Below are 16,907 nucleotides of genomic sequence, written 5' to 3' on the forward strand. Positions count from 1 at the left end.
AAAGTGTGGTTGTACATGTTGTAGAATTGTCTGCAATAGCCTTCTGAACCAGATGTAGCATGGTACTTAACTGACCCTGTTATCCTCTATAGTTAGTCACCTGTGATATACTTGAGCAAAAATGAGTGGAAAAACAAAAAAAATCTGCAAAATATAAGAAAGGAACTGTAGAATCTATTTAGTGTATTTTTATTTTTTATCATTGAGGTTTACAGTTTTGGACCCTTGTGTACTAGGCAGTAAGTGAAACTCACTACACATGAGCACAGTTTACATTATTTATTTCAGACCTCTCTCGTCCTCTAAATCACTGGTTTCAGACTAACGGGCCAATGCACACCTGGTTACCTCAGTTTATGTTGATGCACATCATGTGATGATTGCGTGGTCATTCCCATCATTCACACTCATGACCTTCCAACCTTTGAATAAATGGATTAAGATATGTTTGAATTATGTCTCAGACAGCAATAGAACCTGATAATCTTCTAGTGAGGAGTCACAGGCAAACATGAGCATTCTTTAAAGACCACATTAAGAACCCCTGCTCTTGGATTACAAAGGACAAAATGCTTCATCCTCTACTCCCTTCCTCTCCATCCTCATTCTGTCCTCTCAGAGACTCATGTTGTTCCTCCTGCATTCATGTATATCTTGTTCTTCCACAGAGATAACACATTACTTATTAAGTTGAAATAAGAGAAATTGACTGTTAGATTGGGGCCCGAGAATGTAATGTTTACTGTAGCTCCGATTCAGGCCTTCTGTGTGTAACACCTAGCCTTTAGCTCAGTGGGCAAACACAGTCTTGAGTCATTCAAACAACTCTGATTTGATTACGTGGCGGAAACAAACTGTAGAAAGAAATAATGCACTATAGAGCACTGACAAGTCCCTCTGTTTGGCTCTATCTGACTGGAATAAGAATCTGAAAGCATGGAAATTAATCCTGATGGAAAGAACATGATACAGTACGACCAACATTTGACTACATTGAATTCTGTTAGAAAATACGTTCTATGACACAAAATGGAATTGATTGTCTCATTATCCTTGCCGTTGGCCACTACTGTATTGAATACATTAGTTTTGTCATGCTTGCAGTTCGTTATAATCCTTCTGTATTTTCATTCTGTTTTGTACTCTGAACAAATGTATTAGATCTTCAATACCTTGTATGAACTACTTACAGCACTTAGATTTAAATAATTGTGAGGATTCAAGAAAATTATCCTAACTTTTAGTGTCCACAAGTGAGTCTTTGCCTTTACTGTATCGTTGAAGTTGGTAGTAAACATTGTCTTACTAGTGCAGAGGATTTGGATTGTATATGTATAGATATATAAATATTACACATTTACTGAAAATGATATCTTACGCTATTGAACAAAATGTGCTGACTATATTGAAATATGGTGTACAGATTTATTAAAGGGATAGTTCACCCAAATTACAAAATGACATTGTTTCCTTACCCTGTAAGCAGTCTATGGACAAGGAATGACAGCAATCAATGCTTTGGTTTTATTTCCCTGGCACTGTTTCCACATGCTAACATTTTAGTATTTGTGGCACAAATCCCATTCAAGTCATGCTACCGATATTAACATTTTCGCACAACATGTTCAAATCATCTAAAAGCAGGCGTGCAAGAAAGGCAAGAAAATGAATTTCACTGTACTTGTGCACGTGACAATAAAACTTGAAACTATAAGTGACTTTGTTGAGCTTCACAATCAATTTGAGATATTTTCGGATGATTTGGACATGATGTACGAAAAATGCTAATATCGGTACCAGGACTTGGATGGGATTTGTGCCACATTTTGAAACTGTGTAGGGACACTAAACCAAAGCATAGATTGCTGTCAAATATTGTCTGTAGACTGCTTACACGGTAAGGAAATCAATATGTAATTGTGTTATTTGGGGGAACTATCCCTTTAACCAAACCCATATGAGCCAGTTCTTGTCTGGCAAGCTTGCCCATGTTTTAGACCTTCTCTCAGGGTAGTCTTGCTTCTTAAAGCTTTACTGAACCAGTCGCTCTCACCACTGGTCAACACACTAATTTATGACTATAATAACAGAAGTAACCAGTAGACAGAATGGTTCTGCCATATGTTATATGGGATTATGGGAGTTTTAACTATGGGAATGCACATGGAAATCTAGTGGTTTGTTTTTGAGAGAAATGGCAGGCTATTTTGTAATCCATTGGTACAATGACCATGTTCATAATTAGGTCACTTAATCTAGTGGTTTTTGTGAAGGGTTTTTGTGAAGCAAACAGGTAGAGGCAAAAGCATCACATTTATGACAGATTTGACTCTTCCATACTTGCTGAGCAGATACAGTATGTGCTTGACACTTCAGAATGACACTGTATATACCTCTAAGGATGAAATAGGGGAATCTGGATATCCTATATTAATCTATGACAAACTGTCCTTTATTTTTACAACTAATTTTCTATATCAGTGATACTGTGTATGGGAGTACTTAGAAGTAACATTTCTTTTATTAGATCTCATCGTCTTACACAGAAAAATTGAGAAATAAATGGCTGAAAATGGAATTGATTTACACGGACCCTTATGGACCTTTACATATTCACATAAACCTAATTTAATTGTTTGAATTTTGCATGCAATTTCATACTGGTCACTTAAGGGAATAGACTGTTTTGTATTATTGTTCTGGAACATTGACATTGAATCAGCACTTATCCCTTTTTACACTGGTGAAACCATGCATGTTGCAACTGGCAATTTTGGTGACAGACACAATGTGGAGGTGTAACCCTTTACCCATGATCCACTGGTTAAATGTTGTTGTAGAGAGTCTTGTGTGAAATTATATTCAACTGACTGAATTTACTCTTCGTAGTATTCACAAGACGGGTTGTGTGAATAAGATGGTGAATTGAATGAAAACAAGACTAAACAAAGTCCCTCTGAATATTTTCTACCCCAAATCCCCCCCCCCCAAAAAAAAAAGCAGATATTTAGAAATGACTTTTTATCCAATATCAATTAAGCCTCTTGATTTTTCTGGCTGTTTTTGATAGATTGTGATTTGATGGTCATTGACCTCCATCACTAAAAGGTGTAACATGGTTGAATACTTGCCCATGTTTTAGACCTTCTCTCAGAATGTGATTGTTTTACTGAATAACATACTATGAGATTTGTGTTTGATCATAAAGGGATTCCAAATGTTGTTTAACAAAATGAACTCTGGCGTCACCTCTCATGTCAAAAGAAATGTCATTAAAACCTGTTAATACAGATGAGGTGCTCAAAAGGCTAACATCTCATCTCATGTTTCAAGGCATTGGAAGCTGTTAAAGAATGGACAGAAATATACCAAGTGTCTTGGATTCACATATGTATGAAGCCATCATCCAATACATTATTGTATACGATCCTGTGTGTTGTGTTTTTTGTTACCACTGAAGGCTTCACAAATTGGTTTCAGTTTTTGGAACACACACACACACACACACACAGGGAAAATATAATTAATATTTTAATGTAATTATTTCTGGCATCATTTATTGATGGATATATTAAAATCAATCAAATCAAAATGAGTGCTTCAGCTTGATCATTTCTCAATGCTAAATTGGTGTCAACATGCACAAAAGCATAGGAAAATAGGTTAAGGCTGGTTTTCTAAAATTCTCTCTGGTGGCCTAGTATAAGCTTAGGCCTACTAACAATGTATGTAAAGCTTAGTAGATGGTAGAATTGGAAAAGCCTCAATCGTATCCTTGGGACGTCCCAACTGACGTTACCCCATTGAAGTTTAAATGTTAAACCGTGAAGGTAAGAGTTAAGGTTAGGATAGGTGTAGAGGTAAGGGTTTAGGGTATGGGCGTCCCAGTGACCCCGGATAGCGTTTATCTTGCATTTATTTGTTTACATGTTCGCGTGATTCGTTTGCGTACCCCTCCCCCACATCCAAATAAACGTGGTTACGTTGCGTACCACGTCACGTAGACTATTGGGTTGGAGATTCACAGCGATGGCGACTCGACTCTTCTACGGGACGTATTGAAACTGGCCTCGGATATGACATATTTATTTCTTAACGTGTAATTTATTGCAAACCCAGTGCACGGATCTTCAACTGGATCATTCGCGTTTCTATTCTCATTGCTTTCTCCCTGGTGAGTCCGCAGGTTGTTTCCGTGCTTCGGTGTGTTTTGACAGAGGCCTCTGTTTTGGGGTCCGCCCTCCATCTCATAACAACAACAAAAACAGTTCCACACAGAGCTAGCAATGGCCAGCTTTGACTACGATGACTAGCTAACTGTAACTTTATGAGAAGAATAAGCACAACTACGTCGTACCCAAACAGCAATATTTATTTTGACCAGTCAAAGTCATAACGAGAAAATAGCATTCTCACAGCGTAACTAACATTAGCTGCTAACTAGCCAGGTATTGTTTCGATTGACTGGACTAGTAGTAGGCTAGCTCGACGCTACTAGTTAGTAAACTGGCGTAATGTTAAACTGTGTTCTACGTTAAAAGATGGATCAGAGAGGAAAATACGGCAACTACCTAAGTTAGCCAGCTAGCTAACGTTACATGTTAACGAGGTAAACTCCAATCGGGTAAATGGTATGTAGCAATTGTTTACAGTTAACATGGGGCCCGCGTTATGTGCGTCGAAACGGTGACTGACAGAATGGATATTCAGAGAATTAACCAGCCTGCAAACTAACGTTAGCGTAGTTGGCAAATAATACGTTTATGATTATTCTCGCTAACTAATATTAACCTTGAGTTTGCTAGTTATCCAATAATAGTTGTTGAAATTGCTATTTTTCTACTGCACTTTCGCTTTATAGGCCTTTAACATACACTACATGACCAAAAGTATGTCGACACCTGCTCGTCGAACATCTCATTGCAAGATCATGGGCATTAATATGGAGTTGGTCCCCCCTTTGCTGCTATAACAGCCTCCACTCTTCTGGGAAGGCTTTCCACTAGATGTTGGAACATTGCTGCGGGGACTTGCTTCCATTCAGCCACAAGAGCATTAGTGAGGTCGGGCACTGATGTTGGATGATTAGGCCCGGTATGCAGTCGGCGTTCCAATTCATCCCAAAGGTGTTTGATGGGGTTGAGGTCAGGGCTCTGTGTAGGCCAGTCAAGTTCTTCCACACCGATCTCAACAAACCATTTCTGTATGGACCTCGCTTTGTGCACGGGGGCATTGTCATGCTGAAACAGGAAAGGGCCTTCCCCAAACTGTTGCCACAAAGTTGGAAGCACATAATCATCTACAATGTAATTGTATGCTGTAGCATTAAGATTTCCCTTCACTGGAACAAAGGGGCCTACCCTCCACCAAATTTACAGTTGGTCTGTCAGACTGCCAGATGGTCAAGCGTGATTAATCACTCCAGAGAATGCGTTTCCACTGCTCCAGAGTCCAATGGTGGTGAACTTTACACCACTCCAGCCGATGCTTGGCATTGCGCATGGTGATCTTAGGCTTGTGTGCGGCTGCTCGGCCATGGAAACCCATTTCATGAAGCTCCCGACAAACAGTTATTGTGCTGATGATGCAGTTTGGAACTCTGTAGTGAGTGTTGCAACCAAGGGCAGACTAATTTTATGCGCTTCAGCACTCAGGGGTCCCATTCTGTGAGCTTGTGGCCTACCACTTCGCGGCTGAGCTGTTGTTGCTCCTGGACGTTTCCACTTCACAATACCAGCACTTGACCGGGACAGCTCTAGCAGGGCAGAAATTTGACGCACTGACTTGTTGGAAAGGTGGCATCCTATGACAGTGCCACGTTGAAAGTTACTGAGCTCTTCAGTAAGGCCATTCTACTGCCAATGTTTGTCTATGGAGATTGCATGGCGGTGTGCTCGATTTTTATACACCTTTCAGCAACGGGTATGGCTGAAATAGCCGAATCCACTCATTTGAAGGGGTGTCCACATACTTTTTTATATATATAGTGTACCTAGCTAGTTAGCTCTTAAACAATTTTCCTAGGGTTTTCAGCTGTTGGCTTCGCCCACGGTTGGCTGTGTGTAAACTACAATTCCCACACTTTTAACATTTATAAATGTATAATCATCGCTTTGCAAAATGGTTTTTGAAACATAGCGAGAAATAATCATTCAAATAAAAAATATACACTTACTATCTTTTTTTTTGCACAGATCCATACACAGATCCAGTTGACGAACTACACTTCCTCCCCAGCTACGCTTACGCCAGCGTTTCCCAAACTCGGTCCTCGCGACCCCAAGGACTGCACGTTTTTGTCTTAACACTGCACAACTGAATCAAATTATCAAAGCTTGATGATTAATTGATTATTTGAATCAGCTGTGTAGTGCTAGGGCAAAAACCAAAACGTGCACCCCTTGGGGTCCCGAAGATAGATAGATAGATAGATAGATATATATATATATATATATATATATATATATAAGCCTTCCACAACCATAAGACCCACTAATAATTGTATTATTTTATCTAAATAGTTTAACCTACTTTTTTTTGTTGCAAAAATCACTAATCTGGCTTTCAAGTCAGTCTATGAAAATTCAATTTTTGTTACAAATTTAACCAGAACCATGCATAATGCACATTCACTAATAATGACTAACTTCTTGTAGCAGGCATTATTGAAAAGGAACACAGGTCTCATAAACACTCTCAAGCACAAGCCCACTTGCTAGTGAGTAATATCTTTATATTTCAAGTTTAGCCAACTTGGATCTATTTGCTAGCTAACATGGCACAACAGTTTAATTGTTATGAACACACCCTTTCTTTCTATCTCCAACTGTTTGACCAGCATGCTAGCCTGTCCACTTTGTTCAGATGTTGAAATGAAGTGGCCAACCTTATTTCAAAACCAAAAAGACAACATGAGAAGAAGTGGACAAACGCTCATAAAAATGAAAAATAAGAACACCTCGATTCTTGCGATACAGGCATTTGGAATATTGCGCAAAAACATTCAAATTAATCAAATAATTTCGATATATTGCTTAGCCCTAGTTCCTTATGTTTCCAAAACTGTACCGCAAGCTATGCGTTTCAACGTTCAGAACAAGCGCCAGAGCTCTTAACAAAACTCCCCCCGCCAGAAGATGCTATCATCAATAGACGCTAAAGGTAGTTGGCGTCTATGAATGGGTTACTAGCTAGTTGGCTAACATTATGCCAGGGGTGTTTTCATTACTCCTATTCTGTCGCAAAACGTTTCGTCTGTTGTTTTGCACACAGAAACCGTTTACTCCAAACGCTGTTGAGTTCTGTTTGTTCTTAAACGGAAGTTGTAGTTCAGTCGTGTCTCTCTTTTTTTATTTTTTTATCCAGCGGACTTCACTCCACTTTAGAGCACGGAATAATCAATAATTTATAGCTAGATGTGCAGCTTGTGCCAAACTATTCAGAATTGAATGGCAACATGTGGAAACCATACAATTAAAATGAACTACAACTTCTGTTTAAGAACCCAACCGCTTTTACGTCAAGTTGAAGAGCGTTTGGCGTAAAAGGTTTTTGCAACAAAATCGGTGTAATGAATACAGCCCTGGTGATAAATATTCTATTAGTGCTGAGCGATGAGTGCTTTTTGAGGTCGGTTCTGTTTCGGTTCAATTATAAAAAATTATCACAGATTTCAGTTTCTATAATAAAAAATAAAAAAAGTAAATGCATTATGTGGGTTGAATGCTGTAACAAAACAGAAAAAAAACTACAATTCCAATGATGGTAGTGACTGCCCATTAATGCTTATCACTTATTAACCATCATTTATTCACATTACTTTAATAAAATATTTCACTTGTTGTGTATATTACATTTGTTTTATTTGATGACTTTATTTCATTCCAAGTCATCATCTCATCTCTATAGAGCTGCTGCCTATGCTGTCTGACAAAATCACTATTTTAGTAGTTTTTCAAAGTAAATAAGGCATACTTTTATGACCAACTATCAGTCACTTAGATCATGTATTTTCAGGTAGAGATACCTCGGGAAGCAACTACTCTCCTCTCGATCGCTCATTCTTCTGACTCTTCTACGTAGCAGGAGTAAAAGAAACACAGACCGGACTAGTAGGTGCGCAGTGAATTATTGTTATTGTAATTAATTACCAGGTTTTCTGTGCCAGACTATGTAGAATATTGGCCTGTTGGAAACGACAACTCCCTACTACATCACACAGTCCGGGCTTGATCTAATTTATCTCTAGAGAAACTGTGCAATGTGCGCATTGATCTCACAAAAAAAACGAATGAAATGGAATTCAAATAATTAAACCGACATAGTCAATTCGTTGTTTAAAAACCAAAGAATTGTCAAGGCATTTACTTTACGTTAGTAAAATTATCGGGAAAGTTATAGGCTAGTTCTTCTTTACTGGTCCTTGATCAGTGTTGGTGATTCACACAGTTAAAGCCAGGCACAGGATATTCTTTCAGTTTAGCTAGCAATAAATAGTTTGAGTAACATCTTTTATTCACTGCTGGATAGATTGGCTTTGACTGTCAATTGTTTTGATAATATCAGGCCTATGTGTCAGAGCATTACAGCTAGACTAGCTCTTGCCATTATCATGACTCAAATTCCCTTACACTACAATGGAGTCAAAGAATGTCCGTTTTTTCCTTGTGAGGGAAATGGCCAGATGCTGCCCAAATGCGCTGTTTAAATGTAAATATGCCTCGCTTGCGATATGGTTTTGGAAACATTTGGAACTCAACTTTAAACTAGCGAGGGAATATACATACAGTGGGGAGAACAAGTATTTGATACACTGCCGATTTTGCAGGTTTTCCTACTTACGAAGCATGTAGAGGTCTGTAATTTTTATCATAGGTACATTTCAACTGTGAGAGACGGAATCTAAAACAAAAATCCAGAAAATCACATTGTATGATTTTTAAGTAATTAATTTGCATTTTATTGCATGACATAAGTATTTGATACATCAGAAAAGCAGAACTTAATATTTGGTACAGAAACCTTTCTTTGCAATTACAGAGATCATACGTTTCCTGTAGGTCTTGACCAGGTTTGCACACACTGCAGAAGGGATTTTGGCCCACTCCTCCATACAGACCTTCTCCAGATCCTTCAGGTTTCAGGGCTGTCGCTGGGCAATACGGACTTTCAGCTCCCTCCAAAGATTTTCTATTGGTTTCAGGTCTGGAGACTGGCTAGGCCACTCCAGGACCTTGAGATGCTTCTTACGGAGCCACTCCTTAGTTGCCCTGGCTGTGTGTTTTGGGTCGTTGTCATGCTGGAAGACCCAGCCACGACCCATCTTCAATGCTCTTACTGAGGGAAGGAGGTTGTTGGCCAAGATCTCGCGATACATGGCCCCATCCATCCTCCCCTCAATACGGTGCAGTCGTCCTGTCCCCTTTGCAGAAAAGCATCCCCAAAGAATGATGTTTCCACCTCCATGCTTCACGGTTGGGATGGTGTTCTTGGGGTTGTACTCATCCTTCTTCTTCCTCCAAACACGGTGAGTGGAGTTTAGACCAAAAAGCTCTATTTTTGTCTCATCAGACCACATGACCTTCTCCCATTCCTCCTCTGGATCATCCAGATGGTCATTGGCAAACTTCAGACGGGCCTGGACATGCGTTGGCTTGAGCAGGGGGACCTTGCGTGCGCTGCAGGATTTTAATCCATGACGGCGTAGTGTGTTACTAATGGTTTTCTTTGAGACTGTGGTCCCAGCTCTCTTCAGGTCATTGACCAGGTCCTGCCGTGTAGTTCTGGGCTGATCCCTCACCTTCCTCATGATCATTGATGCCCCACGAGGTGAGATCTTGCATGGAGCCCCAAACCGAGAGTGATTGACCGTCATCTTGAACTTTTTCCATTTTCTAATAATTGCGCCAACAGTTGTTGCCTTCTCACCAAGCTGCTTGCCTATTGTCCTGTAGCCCATCCCAGCCTTGTGCAGGTCTACAATTTTATCCCTGATGTACTTACACAGCTCTCTGGTCTTGGCCATTGTGGAGATGTTGGAGTCTGTTTGATTGAGTGTGTGGACAGGTGTCTTTTATACAGGTAACGAGTTCAAACAGGTGCAGTTAATACAGCTAATGAGTGGAGAACAGGAGGGCTTCTTAAAGAAAAACTAACAGGTCTGTGAGAGCCGGAATTCTTACTGGTTGCTAGGTGATCAAATACTTATGTCATGCAATAAAATGCAAATTAATTACTTAAAAATCATACAATGTGATTTTCTGGATTTTTGTTTTAGATACCGTCTCTCACAGTTGAAGTGTACCTATGATAAAAATTACAGACATCTACATGCTTTGTAAGTAGGAAAACCTGCAAAATCGGCAGTGTATCAAATACTTGTTCTCCCCACTGTATATACATACAGTTGAAGTCGGAAGTTTACATACACCATAGCCAATTACATTTAAACTCAGGTTTTCACAATTCCTGACATTTAATCCTAGTAAAAATTCCCTGTCTTAGGTCAGTTAGGATCAACACTTTATTTAAGAATGTGAAATGTCAGAATAATAGTATAGAGAACTATTTATTTCAGCTTTTATTTCTTTCATCACATTCCCAGTGGGTCAGAAGTTTACATGCACTCAATTAGTATTTAGTAGCATTGCCTTTAAATTGTTTAACTTGGGTCAAACATTTTGGGTAGCCTTCCACAAGCTTCCCACAATAAGTTGGGTGAATTTTGGCCCATTCCTCCTGACAGAGCTGGTGTAACTGAGTCAGGTTTGTAGGCCTCCTTGCTCGCACACGCTTTTTCAGTTCTGCCCACAAATGTTCTATAGGATTGAGGTCAGGGCTTTGTGATGGCCACTCCAATACCTTGACGTTGTTGTCCTTAAGCTATTTTGCCACAACTTTGGAAGTATGCTTGGGGTCATTGTCCATTTGGAGGACATTTGCGACCAAGCTTTAACTTCCTGACTGATGTCTTGCGATGTTGCTTCAATATATCTACATAATTTTCCTTACTCATGATGCCATCTATTTTGTGAAGTGCACCAGTCCCTCCTGCAGCAAAGCACCCCCAAAGCATGATGCTGCCACCCCCGTGCTTCACGGTTGGGATGGTGTTCTTTGGTTTGCAAGCACCCCCTTTTTCCTCCAAACATAATGATGGTCATTATGGCCAAACAGTTCTATTTTTGTTTCATCAGACCAGAGGACATTTCTCCAAAAAGTACGATCTTTGTCCCCATGTGCAGTTGCAAACCGTAGTCTGGCTTTTTTATGGCAGTTTTGGAGCAGTGGCTTCTTCCTTGCTGAGCGGCTTTTCAGGTTATGTCGATATAGGACTCGTTTTTCCTGTGGATATAGATACTTTTGTACCCGTTTCCTCCAGCATCTTCACAAGGTCCTTTGCTGTTGTTCTGGGATTGATTTGCACTTTTCGCACCAAAGTACGTTCATCTCTAGGAGACAGAACGTGTCGCCTTCCTGATGCGGTATGACAGCTGCGTGGTCCCATGGTGTTTATACTTGCGTACTATTGTTTGTACAGATGAACATGGTACCTTCAGGCGTTTGGAAATTGCTCCCAAGGATGAACCAGACTTGTGGAGGTCTTAGCTGATTTCTTTTGATTTAGCCATGATGTCAAGCAAAGAGGCCTGAGTTTGAAGGTAGGCCTTGAAATACATCCACAGGTACACCTCCAATTGACTCAAATAATGTTAATTAGCCTATCAGAAGCTTCTAAAGCCATGACATCACTTTCTGGAATTTTCCATGCTGTTTAAAGGCACAGTCAACTTAGTGTATGTAAACTTCTGACCCACTGGAATTGTGATACAGTGAATTATAAGTGAAATAATCTGTCTGTAAACAATTGTTGGGAAAATTACTTGTCATGCACAAAGTAGATGCCAAAACTATAGTTTGTTAAAAATAAATTTGTGGAGTGGTTGAAAAACGAGTTTGAATGACTCCAACCTAAGTGTATGTAAACTTCTGACTTCAACTGTGTGTGTATATATATATATATATATATATATATATCTATCTCTCTCTCTCTATATATATATATATATATATATATATATATATATATACTGCTCAAAAAAATAAAGGGAACACTAAAATAACACATCCTAGATCTGAATGAATTAAATAATCTTATTAAATACTTTTTTCTTTACATAGTTGAATGTGCTGACAACAAAATCACACAAAAATTATCAATGTAAATCAAATTGATCAACCCATGGAGGTCTGGATTTGGAGTCACCCTCAAAATTAAAGTGGAAAACCACACTACAGGCTGATCCAACTTTGATGTAATGTCCTTAAAACAAGTCAAAATGAGGCTCAGTAGTGTGTGTGGCCTCCACGTGCCTGTATGACCTCCATACAACGCCTGGGCATGCTCCTGATGAGGTGGCGGATGGTCTCCTGAGGGATCTCCTCCCAGACCTGGACTAAAGCATCCGCCAACTCCTGGACAGTCTGTGGTGCAACATGGCGTTGGTGGATGGAGCGAGACATGATGTCCCAGATGTGCTCAATTGGATTCAGGTCTGGGGAACGGGCGGGCCAGTCCATAGCATCAATGCCTTCCTCTTGCAGGAACTGCTGACACACTCCAGCCACATGAGGTCTAGCATTGTCTTGCATTAGGAGGAACCCAGGGCCAACCGCACCAGCATATGGTCTCACAAGGGGTCTGAGGATCTCATCTCGGTACCTAATGGCAGTCAGGCTACCTCTGGCGAGCACATGGAGGGCTGTGCGGCCCCCCAAAGAAATGCCACCCCACACCATGACTGACCCACCGCCAAACCGGTCATGCTGGAGGATGTTGCAGGAAGCAGAACGTTCTCCACGGCGTCTCCAGACTCTGTCACGTCTGTCACATGTGCTCAGTGTGAACCTGCTTTCATCTGTGAAGAGCACAGGGCGCCAGTGGCGAATTTGCCAATCTTGGTGTTCTCTGGCAAATGCCAAACGTCCTGCACGGTGTTGGGCTGTAAGCACAACCCCCACCTGTGGACGTCGGGCCCTCATACCACCCTCATGGAGTCTGTTTCTGACCGTTTGAGCAGACACATGCACATTTGTGGCCTGCTGGAGGTCATTTTGCAGGGCTCTGGCAGTGCTCCTCATGCTCCGCCTTGCACAAAGGCGGAGGTAGCAGTCCTGCTGCTGGGTTGTTGCCCTCCTACGGCCTCCTCCACATCTCCTGATGTACTGGCCTGTCTCCTGGTAGCGCCTCCATGCTCTGGACACTACGCTGACAGACACAGCAAACCTTCTTGCCACAGCTCGCATTGATGTGCCATCCTGGATGAGCTGCACTACCTGAGCCACTTGTGTGGGTTGTAGACTCCGTCTCATGCTACCACTAGAGTGAAAGCACCGCCAGCATTCAAAAGTGACCAAAACATCAGCCAGGAAGCATAGGAACTGAGAAGTGGTCTGTGGTCACCACCTGCAAAACCAGTCCTTTATTGGGGGTGTCTTGCTAATTGCCTATAATTTCTACCTGTTGTCTATTCCATTTGCACAACAGCATGTGAAATTTATTGTTAATCAGTTTGATTTCACAGAAGTGTGATTGACTTGGAGTTACATTGTGTTGTTTAAGTGTTCCTTTTATTTTTTTGAGCAGTGTATATATTTATTTATTTTGAGAAAAACACATGCGATCCAGCTGGAAATGTGGAATGGAATGGCCCAATGGAAATGCTAGCACAAGGTGAGAGACGATGTGTTGTTGCCACCTCGGCTGGAGGCGGTGAAAACAGCCGGGAGCAAAATTGTTAAACTGCGCACAGTAAGTGTATCTTTTGTATTTGGAAGGTTATTTCTTTCTGGTATGAAAGTTAAGTTCCAAAGGTTTCCAATACTCTATCGCAAGCGAGGATTATTAACGTTTCTAAACATTAAAACAGAGCATCGGGATTGTAGTTCACATGGAGCTGTGGTCCATATGTTCAGCTGAGAACCCAATAAAGGGGAAGTTGTAAGCCTTCTTGGGTTCTCGAGACCAGCTCATGCACATGCAACTACTCAAACTTTACTCTTCCCCATAACGTCACACAGATCCTCTGACTCTATTTCCTCATATCCTCCTTATGTCACTGAGATGGGAAGTATTCACTTTGAGAGATTATGGTTTAAGCCTTTGCTTGAGTGCTGCAGGTTCAGATCAGATGCATGGTAGTCACAGGACAGGACTGAGGCGCTAAGGGGCTTAGCTCTGCCCTGTGTGACTCTGCACACAGAGCCAGACTGAGCCGAGGCCATGGGTCACGAGCCCGCTGAGATAAACAACATGCTCTGTTGGTGTGTCCACGCACCAGTGTGTGTGTGTGTGTGTGTGTGTGTGTGTGTGTGACAGATACGTTTTATCAGTCAGTGCCAGTGAGGAGGAGGGTGCCTCTGGAGCATGCACTGCTAACATAGCTCTCGCCTCAGTCGGGTGACAGAATTACGTCCCTTTAGGCTGTGCCTAGGTGTTCACAATCTAGTAGGTTCAGATTCTACAGTTCAGAAAGGAATCGTGCTGTTTCAGTCTGCAGGGTCTGACATTTACAAGCATATGTGGGACTGTTAATGCAGGCAGGCAGGTTGCAAATCTTGAACAGAGATGAGACAATGAAGGTGCAATGTAAAGGTAAAATAATGCAAAATGCCTCTGTTATAGTGCTGGGCGATATATCGAATTAATTCAAATTCATGTTTTAGCGCAATGTTCCAAATGCCTGTATCGAAGAAATTGAGGTTTACATTATTATACTTTTGTTAATGAGCGTTCTGTGTCTTTTTGGTTTCATCTCCCTCTGTGCTGTGTACACTGTGCACCTTCCCACATGCATAGACACCAAGCCCCTTCCACTCACAGCAAAGACAAAATAACTTCTTCCTCTGACAAAAAGCAATTTAAACTCGCTATTTGCATTTGAGGTTTGGTCCAACAGAATCGGTCATATGGATACCGAAACGCTTAGACATTATTTGACTGTAATAGACGATAACTTAATCTTTCTAACAATAGCCTTTATGTCTGAACTCCCAAAATGTACAGTGTCTTCAGAAAGTATTCACGCTCCTTGACTTTTTCCACATTTTGTTGCGTTTATAGCCTGAATTTAAAATGAATTAAATGGAGATTTTTGGTTACTGGCCTACACCGGCCAAACCCGGACAACGCTGGGCCAGTTGCGCACCGCCCAATGGGACTCCCAATCACGGCCGGTTGTGATACAGCCTGGAATCGAACCAGGGGGTCTGTAGTGACGCCTCAAGCACTGAGATGCACTGCCTTAGACCGCTGCGCCACTCGGGAGCCCTGATTATGGGGTATTGTGTGTAGATTGATGAGGATTTTTTAGAATAAGGCTGTAACATAACAAAATGTGGAAAAAAGGAAGGGGTCTGAATACTTTCCGAATGCACTAGCTGTATCGATTTTGTTATTTATTTTTATAATTCCCCACTCCTCCCCCCCATCAGTATTGATGAGGATAGTATACTGTGGCCCAACTGGACAAGACCCATGTTACGTAAATGGCTTCTTTCCATTCCATAAATGTGTTTTAAGTGGTGTCTCTCACCTCACTTGCAGCCTACTGTAACCATCAGCACAGCTATATTTACCAGGGAATGAAAAGGTATATTGTAGATTGAATGTTCCAGTGAAAAGTAAGCTGTTTGGGATGTTTAGAAGAGTTAGCAAATTAACCATTTGTTCATTCCTTATAATAACTAGTTTCATGTTCTCTCTTTTCCTACAGAATTCAATGTCTTCACTCTAACTGACATTTTCAAAACAGGATCATCAGGATAGCACCTCATCTGTTGCTTGTTCTCTTTGGTACGTAGCAAAACTGGTGCACATCACAGTAGTCACTACTCAGTTAGTTTAGCTTCCTATCATTTTTAAGTGATAACAACCTATTGAAAATAACATCTTGGTCCTGTGTAGCTCAGTTGGTAGAGCATGGTGCTTGCAACGCTAGGGTTGTGGGTTCGATTCCCAAGGGGGACCAGTATGAAAAAACATTTATGCACTCACTAACTGTAAGTCGCTCTGGATAAGACCGTCTGCTAAATTACTAAAATGTAAAATGTCTGTATAAGGGCTGCATTTCATTTTCTACATGTGACACAGAATGACTGTTTATGTGCCCTGCACTCCAAATCCAGGTACTGCAGGGTGTTACTCTCATCCATGTGATCACTGTTAATGAGGGATTGTTTACAAGTGAACCTCTGCAATAAGATAAACCTACTGAAGTCAGTTTTATGGAGCAATCAAATGAGATTGTTGTGTAAGATTAAGCAGTAAAGCATTAGCAGCATCTTTCTCTTTATTTCCCCTTCTTCCACTCTCTACAGACATAGATTTGGGGTCCAGTGAAGAAGGCCTGTTCCTTGTCCAGTGACCCACACTCCTTCACAAGGGCCATGGTAAAGTGCATCCTCATCATGGCTGTTTTCTATCTACCTGTGAAGAATAGCTGCGATCTGTGTGTGTGCTGTCTGCAGAATCGGAAACTCTCCATTGATTTTCAGCCTTTTAAATCAGCTGTGTTTACTGGTAGCTAGACGGTTGCATCGGACACAGTGCTTCAGCAGGGAGTCTTTTATTTTGACTGGAAGCCTTTCAGTGTTATGGTGATATGGAGTAGTATTACCACTGCATGTGATATGAGTTACATCTTGGTCAATCATAAACCTTGCTCGGAAAACGTGTGTGTGCGGGGATTGAAATTAAGGATTGCCCTATAACTCGGGGCAAGTGACCTGAGCAGTCGCGCAAGTTGAGCCTGCTTGTGGAGGTTGCCCCATTGGGAAGGAGATTTATTGTTATACATTTTTTTTATTTTTTTTATGTGTTTATCTTCGGTCAACCAAAAAATACTCCT

At 41.0% G+C, this 16,907-nt stretch overlaps 1 protein-coding gene across 2 annotated transcripts in view; it reads left to right on the forward strand.

The window, feature by feature from the left end:
* Nucleotides 1-4,030: 4,030 nt before the first annotated feature.
* The window catches only part of LOC311118835 (phosphatidylinositol-3,5-bisphosphate 3-phosphatase MTMR3-like), a 29,593-nt gene continuing 16,716 nt past the window's right edge, over nucleotides 4,031-16,907 (forward strand). For both annotated transcript variants that reach the window (XM_084193613.1, XM_084193614.1), the window contains exons 1-3: nucleotides 4,031-4,174; nucleotides 15,774-15,853; nucleotides 16,378-16,449. In XM_084193613.1, coding sequence (XP_084049739.1) covers nucleotides 16,447-16,449 — 3 coding nt within the window. In that variant the 5' untranslated portion in view covers nucleotides 4,031-4,174; nucleotides 15,774-15,853; nucleotides 16,378-16,446. The remainder of the gene's footprint in view (nucleotides 4,175-15,773; nucleotides 15,854-16,377; nucleotides 16,450-16,907) is intronic.

This window comes from Coregonus lavaretus (assembly GCF_964263955.1).
Source record: "Coregonus lavaretus genome assembly, contig: HAP1_SCAFFOLD_1167, whole genome shotgun sequence".
Lineage (NCBI taxonomy): Eukaryota > Metazoa > Chordata > Actinopteri > Salmoniformes > Salmonidae > Coregonus > Coregonus lavaretus.